At 45.4% G+C, this 16472-nt stretch overlaps 1 protein-coding gene and 1 long non-coding RNA gene across 5 annotated transcripts in view; one reads left to right on the top strand and one right to left on the bottom strand.

The window, feature by feature from the left end:
• Positions 1-11737, bottom strand: part of DAPK1 (death associated protein kinase 1) — a 264648-nt gene extending 252911 nt beyond the window's left edge. Inside the window, exons 1-2 of the mRNA XM_068237212.1 lie at positions 11556-11737; positions 75-232 (exon numbers count right to left, since the gene is read on the bottom strand). Of these exons, the coding sequence (XP_068093313.1) occupies positions 75-136 (62 nt within the window). The 5' untranslated portion in view covers positions 137-232; positions 11556-11737. The remainder of the gene's footprint in view (positions 1-74; positions 233-11555) is intronic.
• LOC137518848 (uncharacterized) overlaps positions 11520-16472 on the top strand; it is a 93380-nt gene continuing 88427 nt past the window's right edge. For 3 of the 4 annotated variants that reach the window (XR_011020914.1, XR_011020911.1, XR_011020913.1), the window contains exon 1: positions 11520-11724. This is a non-coding gene — a long non-coding RNA (uncharacterized lncRNA). Of the gene's footprint in view, positions 11725-11785; positions 11830-16472 lie in introns of those variants that run through there. The other variant, XR_011020915.1, reaches the window with a different exon arrangement.

The following is a 16472-nucleotide window of genomic DNA, read 5'->3' as shown; positions in this document are numbered from 1 at the left end:
AAATTGCCATTATCAATATTCAGCTTTTATAGATATAGGAACACACGAGCAAGTTGATGATTATTTCTCCATACCTTCCAAGTTCTTCTCCAATCTCATAATAATCCTCCAAGTTTTCCTGTCTGAACACTGTCATGGTGCCTCAATGCTCTGTGCAAGTCTGCTGCCATATACAGCTAGAAACCATCACTACACAGTCAGACCCCTGGGATCCATGGACTCCTTACATTCCCTGCAAAAGAAGAAGCAGAGCAGGTTAGATACAGATGTATAGACATTTAGCATCTACTGTATAATGTCACTGAAAAATTAGATACCTGTAGGTGGAAAAGGAATAGAAGAATAGCAATTAATTTTTACTGGTCACATAAGTAGGTCTGGTCAGTAACCGATAAAGCTGTGTGAAAATCTCCCAAAACATTCGGCCTAAAGGGGCAAAATGGCAAAAAAAATTGTAACATTTTAAATATGTGCAAACATAGTCAAATGAGAAGTGCATTTCTCCCAGAATAAAAATGAGCCATAAATTACTTTTCTATGTTGCTGTCACTTACAGTAGGTAGTAGAAATCTGACAGAAGTGACAGGTTTTGGACTAGTCCATCTCTTCATAGGGGATTCTCAGCAAGGCTTTTCTTCTTTATAAAGATATTTCCTAAAAAGGATTTAACCACCCTGGCGTTCTATTAAGATCGCCAGGGCGGCTGCGGGAGGTTTTTTTTTAAATTAAAAAAAAACTATTTCATGCAGCCAACTGAAAGTTGGCTGCATGAAAGCCCACTAGATGGCGCTCCGGAGGCGTTCTGATCGCCTCCGGCGGCCAAAAGTAACACGGAAGGCCGCAATGAGCGGCCTTCCGTGTTTTGCTTACTTCGTCGCCATGGCGACGAGCGGAGTGACGTCATGGACGTCAGCCGACGTCAGCCGCCTCCGATCCAGCCCTTAGCGCTGGCCGGAACTATTTGTTCCGGCTGCGCAGGGCTCAGGCGGCTGGGGGGACCCTCTTTCGCCGCTGCTCGCGGCGGATCGCCGCAGAGCGGCGGCGATCAGGCAGCACACACGGCTGGCAAAGTGCCGGCTGCGTGTGCTGCACTTTATTTGAACAAAATCGGCCCAGCAGGGCCTGAGCGGCACCCTCTGGCGGTACTGGACGAGCTGAGCTCGTCCATACCGCTAAGGTGGTTAAAAAATGATGCTGGCCAGCTTCCCTGCTTGCTACACAGTTTTTTGGAAGTTGGACAGAGCAACTGCCATTCACTAAGTGTTTTTAAAAATAAATAAATCCCTGAGAATGCCCTACGAAGATATGGACTAGTTCAAACCCTGTCACTTCTGTCAGATTTCTACTACCTACTGTAAGTGACAGCAGCATAGGAGAAAAGTAATTTATGGCTCATTTTACTCTGGAAAAAACATACTTCTAAATTTGTATAGGTTTGCACATATGTTACATTTTAAAAATTTTCACCATAGTGCACCTTTAAGTCTACATTGGTGACATACTGTATAATACCAGTACAAATGACTTGACTTATTGCTCATTGAGCAAGGCATTAACATGGCTTACATAGTCAAAACATTAGTCAGATATGTTTATGTTTGTATACCAACAACAATGCAAAGTATGCACATGCTTTGCACAAGTTGCAAATGAAGATCCACGGGGTGGTGCAATGACACTCCCTTCAGTTGTTATGTCCCAAACATGACACAACAGTCAACAATACTCCCCCTTATGGAGTTTTTTTTTTTCAAACTAATCAGTTAAGAAAACCACAAAATGCAAATAGTATTTTTTGCTGTGGTCATGTGACATGATGAGAAAAACATAGTTAAATATGATGCTAACCCTACTAAGAAATGGTCTAAAATTTCCATTTTCCTGCACAGCAAATGTTAATTAAAAAAAAAAAAATTGTATGCGATGGTTTCACTTAGTTTTCACATGGAAGAATCAACCTTGCTCTCTATCAACAGTAAAGCCTGGTACACACTTTCAATTATGATTAGCCAATCACTAACCAATTTTACCACTTCCATGTAGTATGAGTGTTTACCTACACAATCTGTTCATCGTATTGAATATCTGTTGACCATCACACTACAAAGAAGAGGTAAAATTGGTCAGCGATTAGCCAATCATAATTGATAGTGTGTACCAAGCTTAAAAAAGGGACTCAGAGCTGAGATAAAGAAAATGTTTTATACATACCTGGGGCTTCCTCCATCCCCATCCGTTCCGATTGCTCCCACGCCGCCGTCCTCCTCTGCTCGCAGCTTCGGGAACGGGGTCCTGTCACTTCCGACAGTCGGACCCAGTCTGACGTAAGTGAAGTGCGCTGTTTGCGTATCTCTCCAGCAGCCACTGGAGAGATATGTGGAGGGCGCACTTCACTTACATCAGACTGGCTGCGACTGACGGAAGTGACAGGACCCCGTTCCCGAAGCTGTGGGCAGAGGAGGATGGCGACGTGGGAGCACTCTGAGCAGATGAGGCTGGAGACAGACTGACGATACAGCAGATGGTGACAGACTCAATGGAAGCCTATGAGAACAGACAGTGTCCATTCTTATAGGCTGTTCACAGCATAGGTTTCAGTGAACCTGAGCTGGGGTGCCAGCAGCAGAACAGAATAAGACGGCGGCAGGTGGACCACACGGGTGGCACCAGCACCAGATGGACAATGGTGCGTATGACCCAACAGACACTGCAACATAATTAACATATGCAAAAGATGAAGGCTGCCTGAACCAACAAGACTGACAGCGCAAAATCATTTTTTTGCCTTCAACACTGTCAATACGTACAATCTTATGTTCATTTTAGTCTCTCTAGCTTTGATACTTCTGCAAGAAGCCATGTTAGATTTATTTGGCCGATAAGCATTTTTGCGCCCTTTAATGGGGATTGCTGACATACGGTCATCAGAAGTGATAACGAAGAATGGCATGCAGTCATCTTAAGTGATCATGAAGAATAATGTCAGGTGACAGAATATCTTAATGTGTACCCAAGGCGAACCTCTTGTAAGAAAACAAATACTGAACACATTCTCCTGGCCCCCACTGTTGCCGCACTCAGACCCCCAAAAGAAATATGACAAAGGCTTGTCGGATTTGTAATCGCAACCGTGCGGGCACGTGTGCACAAGCATCTCTGTGCTACTGCGCAGGCATAGCCACACTTGCGAATCAAGAGGAGCACAGTCTGAACCTTCCCATTCTTCTAATGGTGTGTGCGTTCCAGAGCTAGATCCCCCATTAGCTGTCTCCGACCGATCGGAGGTCTGAGACTGCTTTCTTCCATCACTGAGGGACTCTTCATCAATCTTCGGGAATCTGAGTGCTCCCAAAGATGGCCATTCCGTACTGCGCGTGCACGCTGCCGTCTTCAGGAGCACTCAGGCGAAGATTGCTGTAGAGTACCTCAGTGGTGGAAGTGACGGAAGGGAGCAGTTTCCAACCGAGACTGCTAATTGGAGATCCAGCGCGGGAACACAGGCACTGCGAAGAGAACAAGAAGGCTCTAAAGGACCCAGAGCCTTCCCTCTCCTTAGGCGAGTGCCTTTTTTCCCGCTTCAGACTTGCATTAGGGCCCATTTCCACTAGCACACGTTTTAATCGCGTATGGAAATCTGCATCAGTTCTTAACCACTTTATCTACCACTACATTATATCTATGTCTCCTGTGACTTCATGTAAGCCACGAGTCAATAGATATATGTCTTGTAGCAGAAGCAGTGCTGTGTAGGATTGGGCTTGCTCCTGTGCACATTTCTGGCACTATCTGATGCAGCACTAATTGGTGAATGGGAATATATGTTTCCTGAGCTAATGAGATTAATTTTTACCATTAAAAATACTTTTATTTTCTCAGTTCATTAGTGAAAAATACACTTCAGCATTATTTCAGAATCAAATATCTTCACCATAAATTGTGACAGGAACATAATCTAAGTTTTGTGATAAGCGGTAGCACTTTTTATTTTAACCACTTAAGCACCGCCCCCAGCCGATGGGCGGCGGCAAAGTCCGGGCCTAAACGACCGCAATCCGCCCATCGGCGGGGGCGGCTGCAGGCGTGGTTATGCGGCGATCGCATCATTCGTGACGCGATCAGCCGCCGGCGACTGGCTCCGCCCCCCTCACGCTGTACCCCGCCGGCCGTTCGGAAGCGCCGGCGGGTTACTAGCACCCGGATCGCCGCATGTACTTAGTATAATAGGCTTTGTAATGTATACAAAGCCTATTATACTGGCTGCCTCCTGCCCTGGTAGTCCCGGTGTCCGAGGGACCACTAGGGCAGGCTGCAGCCACCCTACACTGCACTGCACCAAGCACACTGATCCTGCCCCCCCCTTCCCTCTGATCGCCCACAGCACCCCTCAGACCCCCCCCTGCCCACCGCCCAGACCCCTGTTTGCACCCAATCACCCCCCTAATCACCCATCAATCACTCCCTGTCACTTTCTGTCGACGTTTTTTTTTTTTAACCCTAAACTGCCCCCTGCTCCCTCCTGATCACCCCTCCACCCCTCAGATTCTCCCCAGACCCCCCCCTCCCCCGTGTACTGTATGCATCTATCCCCCCTGATCACCTGCCAATCACCCGTCAATCACCTCCACCCATCAATCAGCCCCTAACCTGCCCCTTGCGGGCAATCTGATCACCCACCCACACCAATAGATCGCCCGCAGAACCGACATCAGATCACCTCCCAAGTGCAGTGTTTACATCTGTTCTCTACTCTAAACACCCACTAATTACCCATCAATCACCCATCAATCACAACCAGTCACTGTTACCCATCAGATCAGACCCTAATCTGCCCCTTGCGGGCACCCAATCACCCGCCTACACGCTCAGATTGCCCTCAGACCCCCCCTTATCAATTCGCCAGTGCAATATTTACATCTGTTCTTCCCTGTAATAACCCACTGATCACCTGTCAATCACCTATCAATCACCCCCCGTCACTGCCACCCATCAATCACCCCCTGTCACTGCCACCCATCAATCAGCCCCTAACCTGCCCCTTGCGGGCAATCTGATCACCCACCCACACCATCAGATTGCCCCAGATCTACCCTCAGATCACCTCCAAAGTGCATTGTTTACATCTGTTCTGCCATCTAATCACCCACTGATCACCCATCAATCAGCCCCTGTCACTGATACCCATCAGATTAGACCCTAATCTGCCCCTAGGGCACCCAATCACCCGCCCACACCCTCAGAACGCCCTTAGACCCCAGCCCTGATCACCTCGCCAGTGCATTGCTTGCATCTATTTCCCCCCTCTAATCACACCTTGAGACACCCATCAATCACCCCCTGTCACCACCTGTCACCCCCTAGCACACCTACCCATCAGATCAGGCCCCAATTTGCCCCGTGTGGGCTCTTGATCACTCGGCCAAACCCTCAGACCCCCTTCCGATCACCTCCCCAGTGCATTGATTGTATCTATTTTCCCCTCTAACCACCCCCTGAGACACCCATCAATCACCTCCTGTCACCCCCCTAGCACTCCTATCTATCAGATCAGGCCCAATACAACCTGTCATCTAAGAGGCCACCCTGCTTATGACTGGTTCCACAAAATTTGCACCCTCATAGACCACCTGTCATCAAAATTTGCAGATGCTTATACCCCTGAACAGTCATTTTGAGAAATTTGGTTTCCCGACTACTCACGGTTTTGGGCCCGTAAAATGCAAGGGCAGTATAGGAACCCCACAAGTGACCCCATTTTAGAAAAAAAGACACCCCAAGGTATTCTGTTAGGTGTATGACGAGTTCATAGAAGATGTTATTTTTTTGTCAACAGTTAGCGGAAATTGATTTTTATTGTTTTTTTTCACAAAGTGTCATTTTTCACTAACTTGTGACAAAAAAATTAAATCTTCTATGAACTCACCATACTCCTAACGAAATACCTTGGGGTGTCTTTCTAAAATGGGGTCACTTGTGGGGTTCCTATACTGCCCTGGCATTTTAGGGGCCCTAAACCGTGAGGAGTAGTCTTGAAACCAAATGTCGCAAAATGCAGCCCCATTGAGTTACATTAGCCGGGATTCGCGCGGGATTTCCTAGAGGGCTCCCCCCGTTGCCATGGCGACGTGGGCGGGATGACATCACCGACGTCATTGGGAGTCCCGGCCCACCCCTCAGCGCTGCCTGGCACGGCGCAACGGATAGCGGCGATCGAGCGCGGGGCGGCGGCGATCGGTATGCTGACGCAGCTAGCAGCTAGCAAAGTGCTAGCTGCGTCCAGCAAAAAAAAAAAAATTACGCGAATCGGCCCAGCAGGGCCTGAGAAAACCTCCTGCGCGGCTTACCCCGAACTGCCAGGAAGGTTAAAGAGGGTGCTGGGTAGGATTTCCAGGAGGACACCTCTTCTTAGGTAAGTATTTATTTTTTACATTAGGTTCACCTCCGATTGTTTGTTGTGTTCGCCTTGGGTTTACTTTAAAAGGAACCAGAGGTGGGAGACATATGGAGGCTGCCATATTTATTGCCTTTTAAAGGACCACTATTGCGAAAAAAGTAGGCAGTTAAAATCTGACAGAACTGACAAGTATTTGGCCAGTCCATCTCCTCATGTGGGATTCTTGGGGTTTTCTTTTGTTTTCAATAGCATTTCCTGAACAGCAGTTGCAAAGTCTAACTGACATAATAGTGTGCAAGTGATTAGGGAGGCCGGCTGGTATCTTACTATTTTGGAAGTTAAATTGCTGTTCAAGAAATGCTGTTGAAAGCAAACCCTGAGAATCCCCCATGAAGAGATGGAAAGGCCCAAAACCTGTTGGTTCTGTCAGATTTTAACTGCCTACTTTTTTTTTTTGCGATAGTGGTCCTTTAAACAATACCAGCTGTTCTGCTTATCTCTCTGGTCAGTAGGGTCTAAGGGCCCATTCACACTTGCTGATTGCAAATCGCTAGCGATTTTGCTAGTGTTTTGCTCTGGTGTTTTTTGGCGATTAACGCCAAAAAACACCATTCACACCTGGCGATTTTAGCACTTCTATAGCACTAAAATGCGATCGCCGGGAAATCGCCTGAAAATGGTGCAGGCTACGCGTTTGCGTTTAGCGGTTTTGGGCAATTTGCGGCTATTAGCGCGAATCGCCCAAATGAGAACAGGCCCATAGACTTATTACCCTAGCGCTTCGAAAAGCGCTAGTGTTTGAGCGTTTTGCCAAAATTGCCGGCAAAGCGCTCAAGTGTGAATGGGCCCTAAATCACACACCTGAAACAAGCATGTAGCTAATCTTGTGGGATTTGTCATAGACATCTGATATGCATGCTTGTTCAGGGTCTATGGCTTAAAGTATTAGAGGCAGTGGGTCAGCAGGACAGCCAGGCCATGTGTATTATTTAAATGGAAATAAATGTGTTTGCCTCCATATCCTTACCTCAGGTTCATACACAGTGCAAACAACAGACATTGCTTTCTGACAGCACAGCTTCAGCACACATTTGCTGGACAGAAAAGTGTGGCATTGACTGAAAGCCCAGTAAGCAATGACAGGCATTACCAAAGACACAAAATTAACCGAATGTTCATGCAAACAAGAGACATTCATGGCAAGTTTCAAGCAGACATCTATTGTCACGTGCAGCAGCAGCAGCAATACTTTGCAGTGACATAACCTCCAGTGGTTAACCAAACAGGTTTCTTTGGCCAAACAAAGTATTGTGTCTTTTGGGTACCTATGTGGCCAGGTCCTGATGGAGGAAGAGGTGTGCCATCAGCACCAGCCATGCTAGCTATACTGACAATGGCATGCTTGTTGCTTGTGGCTCTTTCCCATGGGAAAGCAGCTACTATGTCACTGAATGCCTTTTACTGCAGCAGTTTGTAATGAAGAAAGTGAACAGTGGGCCAGTTTTGCATGGTCTTATTGTTCACATTAGTATACAAATATAAACATTAGTAAGAGGGCAAAAAAAAAAAAAAAAAGAAAAAAAAAAAATCACACAGTAATGGGTACTGCCATTGTACATTTGGTCCCTGACCTAATTCAAATTGCTGCCGGTTTTCCAGTAGCATGATGGCCAATCTACAACGCAGGTTACAATTGTGGCAGCTTGTGGATTGTTAGCGTTGACACACAGCAAAATGAAGAATATTCAGCCTCTTCACCACTTACAAGTAATGTAGTTAAGACCTGTTATCTGTGAGGCCAAAAAGGTCTCATTGTGAATCAGCCCTAAAGGTGGCCATACACTGATCAAACTATGCCCAATCAGAAAACGATTTGACATGGAGAGATCTTCAGTGCTCCACACACTGGAATCAATGTCTGGTAGATTTCTGCTGTCAAACTGTTCAGGAAGTGAGTCGTAAGGCCTAACCATGTTTTCCTCTCCAGCAAGCTGATGGGGCACATGTAAAATGTTAAACAATGAATTCTAACTGATATGCAATATCTTGTACAATCAATGGAAGATTTCCATCCTGTTTGAGGCCTGGAACCCACTGAAAACCGCAAACGCAAAACGCAACCGCTAGCGTTTTGTCTGAGCGGTTTGCAAGCGGATTCATGCGCGTTTTTGGTCGTGTTTTGCAACATTGTATTTTTTTCCCCAGCGGGTGCCTAGCGTTTTGCGTTTTTATCCTGATTGGTCCTGTGAATTATTTTTCATTTTGTTACAGTGTGCTGAACCGCAAAACGCTAGCAAAACCGCTCAGTTTAGGTTTTGCTGAGCGTTTCCGCTAGCGGTTCAATACTTTACATTGAAGCGCTAACGCTCCCAAAATGCTGCACGTCCTGCGTTTGCGTTTCTGAGAAACGCAAACGCTCCTGTGGAAGTTGCCCCATCCATTAACATTAGCCCAGCGTTTTGGCAAACTGCTAGCGTATCGCAGTGCTGCCAAAACGCTGCCAAAAGCGTTTGTGGGTTCCAGCCCTGACAGAACATTTCTTTTCATTATCTGACAGAGATACTGATTGGTTTGAATCAATCAAACCTACAAAATCTGAATAGATTTGATAAGAAAAAAAAATGTAAGCTATTGGTCGGTTGAACACCAAAATCAATCACTGTATGGCCACCTTAATGCTCTATACTTGTAGAAGTGTGGTAGACCAGGTAATCAGTTGATAAGTTACTGATACCACTATACGACTGGATATTAGACAGAATTTTAGCAGAAACCATATCAAATATTGATTACACAACAACAGCCATCACTAGATTTGTACTGCACAATGCAATACAAAGCTATGGGAGCCTTGGTGACTTACTGTTGCCACCCACGGTTGACCCCCCCCCCCCCCCCCGCACTTATTAAATACAATAAGATAAGGAATAGATGTTGGATCAATGCTCAAATCAATACAACAACTCAGCATTGACTGACACATACTTATTTGTAAACAGATTTTTAGTGGATTCAAATCTAACATCTAATCTATTAAATGCAGTGTAAAACAACCTTAATGTATATAATAACTCTTCTCTAACCCGAATTCAGCATTCAGTAGAGTAGCCCTGTATCTTAAGTACTGTATACACAGATTCTCTGATTTTTCTTACTCTGCTGCCTGTCTCCATTGCAAAAGACTACTATAAACAAAAACATAATCTAAATTCTATTTTGGTGCCCCCAAATCACAACTGCATAATCTTAACATCCATGCACAAGTGTATTCTGCCCTCTCTTTACATTCACAAGTGACTGCTGTTTTTCCTTGTTTCTGTAGGCTCAAACACTAACTACAGGGCAGCAGATAAGAGATAGAACCAGCAGTATAGCGGTGAAGCCAGCACTGTATCCTTCTGATGCTAGGTACACACAATGTGAAGATTGAAGGGTCCAACTTGTCCGATCTGCTCCCGATCGATAATAGGATGGATTTTGTGAAGTAATGATCTGAAAATCGATCCTATTATTGATCTGGAGCAGTTTGGACATGTACTCATGATGCAACTTTCTGTCAGGTTACCTGTCGATCTGACGGGAAATTGTATTGTGTGTACCTAGCATGACACTAGCCTTATCAAAAAGGCTCAAAGGTACATATTAGCACCAGGACACTTAGGAGGTCTATATAATACATCCACTTCATCACATTAAAAAAAAGCAGCACTGTCCAATTTCTACACACACAGATACCCAACAGGTAAAGGTGACCACTAATGATCCGATCTTTATAATCAAACTCTACCACATCTATGTAGTATAGAGGTATGGGAATTGAGTGACTATACTGAATGGATAATTTAGGCAGAGAGATATATAGATATATATATATATATATATATATATATATATATATATATATATAGATAGATAGATAGATAGATAGATAGATAGATAGATAGATGGGCAGCACGGTGGCGTAGAGGTTAGCTCTCTCGCCTTGCAGCGCTGGGTCCCTGGTTCGAATCCCAGCCAGGGCACTATCTGCAAAGAGTTTGTATGTTCTCTCCGTGTCTGCGTGGGTTTCCTCCGGGCACTCCGGTTTCCTCCCACATTCCAAAAACATACGGATAAGTTAATTGGCTCCCCCTAAAAATTGTCCCTAGACTACAGTACTTACACTATATAATATAGACATATGGCAATGGTAGGGATTAGATTGTGAGCTCCTTCGAGGGACAGATAGTGACAAGATATATAAATATATATACATTGTACAGTGCTGCGTAATATGTCGGCGCTATATAAATACTAATATATATATATATATATATATATATATATATATATATATATATATATATATATATTTATATATCACATAGAAATTGTAAGATTGGATGAAAAAGATTGGATCATTAGTGGCCACCATAAAACAATCCATTCTATATTATCCTGACAGGATTATCATAAACACTGCAACCAATTTACTTGTAACAAATCTAATGCTGTATTCCCAATAGATGCCAAAGTAATACTATGTAATACTCATTGCATGTTTCCTTTTGCCCCATGATAGTGGTGTGGCAAGCCATTTTCCCCCAAAGAATATTTAGAAGCTTTCAGAAAGAAACAAAATGTATAAGTTCACATTGTTTCAAATGCAAGCAAAGCTGAATGGTGCATCCAGAACATGCCATGTCAGCCCATCCCTGGATATCTAGCCACTATAGACCTGGTATGGCTCATCCTATACACCACTTAACATGCCAGCTATAGGTGCCACTGCAACATCTTGTCTGCTAAGGGCTAATGTACCCCATGCTATAAGATGAATGGTAAACCTGCAGACACTGCTATTGCAAACACTGATATAGCTAAGGTTGAATCTAATTTCCAAGCATTGCTAGGTGTATGTAATGAGCATACAAGACACATAGCTGTTCCCAGCCTACATGACATCACTGTTCCTGCAGCTCATTAGTAAGAAGGTAGCAGGGCTCTGGGCAGGAGATGCAGCTGTCCCCGGTAACATGCAAATACTGCTGGGGTGTCCTGGTTTCCCAGGTCTACAATGAAGCCCAGCCTTTCTCTCCGTGCCAGGAGATAGGAGCCTGCCCCTTCTTCCCCAATCACCCAGGCAGCAGACTCCAGACAAGAAGAAAGGGGTGCCCCGGCTTACCAGACAACACCCCGGCGCCGCTCGGCTGAGGACAGGACTGGACAGCCGGGGACAATGGGCAGCCACAACATGCGTCCAGCGGAAACGGGCGGCAATCCAGAGGTGGAACACGTCTCCCAGCAGCTCGCTGCCACCAGCCACTCAGCCAGCCGGTGCTCACAATACTGAGGTGGGAAGGAGGAGAGCCGCTCGCACGGAGGAGGGGAGAGGCGGGGGAGGAGGTGGGCTGGCACACACTACAGGGAGGGAAGGGGACACGCATGGAATCTGTCAGGTACACGCCGAGAGAAAGTGCAGCAAAAGTTACTAACATTCTACTTCAAATTACTCATGATTAGAGTTACATGTTAGCTACTAAATGACATTTATTATTTTTCAGTAAATAATTATCTCCTGCTGCTGGTCATAGTGACAACAAACAGTTGCTCCATAATTGTTACTTCCTCTATAAGCTTACACACCAGAAGATGGCACTTCTTGGGCTTCATACTGAGCTGGACAGCGGGTGTAATCCAGCCACTTGGCGGGGTTTATGCAAATTAGCTTGCTGGGGGAGGAAGACTGGTCCACACACATCCAATGACTGGCCAATTTTACCAGCTTCATGTAGTATGAGGGCCAACAGATTTTGAATACTATGCACAGATTGTGTAGGTAAGTTTATAAAATATATAGAGGGGGTGAAATTGGCCAATCAAAATTGGATGTGTGTGCCAAGCTTAAACCTCTCTTCCACGGGAGGCTGAACTGCGCACTTGTTGTTGGGCAGTTCAGCTTCCAGCACTAGTCTACTTTAGGGGACCCAGCAGGAAACATCATAGGTAATTTCAGCTAATGTGAATGGGTGGACAGCACCCTCTCAAACTGCTAAGTTTCCAATAAGTTGTAGTATACTACACCCACCACACTATTTTGCCGGTCAAAACGCTTTGTGCTGTAAGAGGGTACTGTTATTGGATAACTGTTCCTTATGAGGTTTCTTGCTGGGTCTCCCAAAGTAAACTAGCGCCCAGTTTCCTGACTGTTGACCACAAGCACCACTCAATTGTACTTGCAGCTGAATGGCACTGTTTGTGTCATGTTTGACATCCCGTGGCGCTATCCAGTGGGCAGAAAAAGTCTCAGTCATGTCCCATTTTAGGACGGTTCTGCCATGCTCTGGTGCAACTTCATCGGAGGGGGAAAGGACAGACCTGTCTACCTCCCATGCTGAGCTGGTGAACTGAAGCAGCTAACAGGTGGTGAATTCACTGCCTTCAGCTCCTTGGGAAAAAAAGAGCACACATCCAAATTCGATTTGCCAGTAACTGGTCAATTTTACCACTTCTATGTACTTTGAATATTATGAACAGTTTGTGTAGATAAGCTTTCATACTACTGTATATGAAAGCTGTAAAATTGGGAAATCAAAATTCGATGTGCGTACACACTTTAAGCCATACATGTCAGACTCCGGCCTGCGGGCCAAATCAGGCCTTCAGAGCCATTGAATTTGGCCCCCAAGTGGTTTCCCACTTTGCATTATGTTTGGCCCACTCTAGACCACCGGGGAAGCTATATGGGGTAGGTAGGGGGAGAGCACTAAACACTAGGGAACTGTATAGGCAGGGCCGGTGCTACCATAGAGGAAAAGGGGGCAATTGCCTCAGGGCCCCTGAGTACTGAAGGGCCACCAGATGTCCCCCTGACTTGTGCCCCCTGCACCAATCTGTAAGAATAGCAACTCACCTATCCTGGCACCGGGGCGCTGCTCCATCCATGCTCCCTGTCTTCATTCCAGCTGGCTGCCTCTCCTCCATGACGAGTAATTACGCAATAACAAGCACAGAGTCATAGAGAAGAGGCAGCCAGCAGGGATGAAGACAGGGAGCATGGATGGAACAGCGTGCCGGGATAGGCGAGTTCCTATTCTGAGAAAAACAGTGCAGGTTTAGCTGGGGGACACAATAAAGTTTAAGGGAGAGATCTTGTGGGAACAGCAGCTGGCTCAGGTGCCATGGGGGTGAATATGCTGGGGTAAGGGGCAGGGGGCCCTCTCAGATTGATTTTGCCCTAGGGCCCCTTGCGGCTGGAACCGACCCTGTGTATAGGGGAGGAAGAGCCACTTGTCACCAGGGAACAGTATAGGGGAGGGAGGAGGACCACTAGACACTGGGAAAATGTATAGGGGTTGGAGGGGAGCCATTAGACACCAGGGAACTTTATAAGGGAGGAATGTGGCCAATAGACATTGAGGTTAGCCTGGGACTAGGTCCCAATGTTTAATCTCAGCCCACTTTGTATTTTAGTTTGATGTTTCTGCTTTAAGCCCTCTTTCAGACAGAAAGCTGAACTGCACACTTGTGGAGCAGTTCAGTGTCTGTCAGCCACGAGCGCCATTCCATTGCAAGATTTGGTAAATTCTGTATCTGCATTTAAAGGAGGCTTGATTGTTTTCCTTGCATTGAAGGACATCCACAGCTATAATTACTAGGTAATTCCCAGCTGACACAGATATTTTATCTAACTGCAACCTGAAGTCCGGAAGGAAGCTTTGGCCAAGCTTTGGGGGGTTTTTTTTCTTCCCCTGGATCAACTGCAATATGTGAGGGTGCAGGACAAAAATGTACCAAAGTTTTACTTATTTAATTATTCCCCAGCTGATCTCCTCACATATTTTAAGGGGCCTCAATCTATTCACACTCCACTTCTCTCCACATTGCTTGTAAATGCTTATATGGAAATGGCCAGGCAATAACATGGTTAGGCATGCCATGCGCTGAGACTACCAGACTGTGGGCACTTTGGTGCTTATGCTGAACAGTGAGTACCAATTATAAGGGTGAGAGTAACACCAGGTGGGGGGAGGGGGTGGTAGGGTTGGGGGGGTTAGTAGGCGCACATGTGGGTCCACTGCAAAACTTTGGGATTGGCCCGACTCTGCTCTGTCTCTGGCACCATCAATCCACAGAGAGATTTACTATAGGGAAGTGTCTTGGAGGAACTTGTACTACAGGGGTTTTTTTAGCTACTTTTGGTGTTATTTACCTGTGAACATCCTGCTTACTAGCCAATAAAGACAAGGAAGCAGGATAAGTACACTCACCTAAAGGATTATTAGGAAAACCATACCAATACAGTGTTTGACCCTCTTTCGCCTTCAGAACTGCCTTAATGCTACATGGCATTGATTCAACAAGGGGCTGAATTATTTAGAAATGTTGGCCCATATTGATAGGATAGCATCTTGCAGTTGATGGAGATTTGTGGGATGCACATCCAGGGCACGAAGCTCCCGTTCCATCACATCCCAAAGATGCTGTATTGGGTTGAGATCTAGTGCCTGTGGGGGCCATTTTAGTACTGTGAACTCATTGTCATGTTCAAGAAACCAACTTGAAATGATTCGAGCTTTGTGACATGGTGCATTATCCTGCTGGAAGCAACCATCAGAGGATGGGTACATGGTGGTCATGAAGGGATGGACGTGGTCAGAAACAATGTTCAGGTAGCCCGTGGCATTTAAACAATGCCCAATTGGCACTAAGGGGCCTAAAGTGTGCCAAGAAAACATCCCCACATCATTACACCACCACTAGCAGCCTGCACAGTGGTAACAAGGCATGATGGATCCATGTTCTCATTCTGTTTACACCAAATTCTGACTATCGAGACTCATCAGACCAGGCAAAATTTTTCCAGTTTCCAGTCCAATTTTGGTGAGCTCATGCAAATTGTAGCCTCTTTTTCCTATTTGTAGTGGAGATGAGTGTTGTAGCCCATCCGCCTCAAGGTTGTGCGTGTTGTGGCTTCACAAATGCTTTGATGCATACCTCGGTTGTAAGGAGTGGTTATTTCAGCCAACGTTGCTCTTCTATCAGCTTGAATCAGTCGGCCCATTCTCCTCTGACCTTTAACATCAATAAGGCATTTTCGCCCACACGACTGCCACATACTGAATGTTTTTCCCTTTTCACATCATTCTTTGTAAACCCTAGAAATAGTTGTGCGTGAAAATCCCAGTAACTGAGCAGATTGTGAAGTACTCAGACCGGCCCGCCTGGCACCAACAACCATAGTGGGTTTGAGCCCTGAGATAGGTTAAATGGTAATTGGTCTCCATATCAGTCTCACTTCAGGTATCCTTTAATAAAGTTTGAGCATCAAATATTTAATTAATGCCACCATATGCAGGACACTGGTGTTTTGGATACATTTTGGTAAGATTCAAGGTAGCTACACCCTCGATGTGGCAGTCTTCTTCCTTCATCACACTGCACACAGGTTTTCAATACATTTTAGTATGAAATCTTCTGAAAATCTATCGATACGCTTCACTGTACTTCTCATTCACTCAATGCAATGGAATGCTATGGGCCATTGATCTCCCGCCATTTCCTACCTGCTATCTATCAAAATTCTCTGTACAGCCTGATCGATAATTTAATAACGGTGGCCTTGTGTGTTTACTAAGACAGAGACTGCATCTACTAATGGCTTGCAGATAGTTGAATTGTAAAGCTGTATAACAGCCATTGATGGCTCTGCATGTACAAGTTCTCCTGACCGGATAAAATTTAGATCCAGGCAGCTTCAAATCAGATCTGTTTATGTGTAACCACAATGGAGACAAAGGGCAGGCACTGATATCCAAAATCTGGATGTTAGGAAGTTCTTTGAAACTGCAGGACTTGGAGAGCTCCGATATTTTGCCCCTCTGGGAACTATTTTATTTGGAGGAGGGGCACAAAAAATAGGTCATGTTTCCCTTTAATGGTTGCCTGACAGAGGCCTTTATCTGTGCAACAAATGACAGCAAGAGTGCATGTAGAGGAAGAATACATGTAGGTCAGTGCATAATTTCAGCATTAAGACAGCTTGTTTTTCTAGAAAATAAGTGATGTAGAACATTTATCCAGTAATTGTTTATAGCCCCTA

Source organism: Hyperolius riggenbachi, chromosome 1 (assembly GCF_040937935.1).
Source record: "Hyperolius riggenbachi isolate aHypRig1 chromosome 1, aHypRig1.pri, whole genome shotgun sequence".
NCBI classification, from domain to species: domain Eukaryota; kingdom Metazoa; phylum Chordata; class Amphibia; order Anura; family Hyperoliidae; genus Hyperolius; species Hyperolius riggenbachi.
This window is presented reverse-complemented; position numbering and strand designations above follow the sequence as displayed.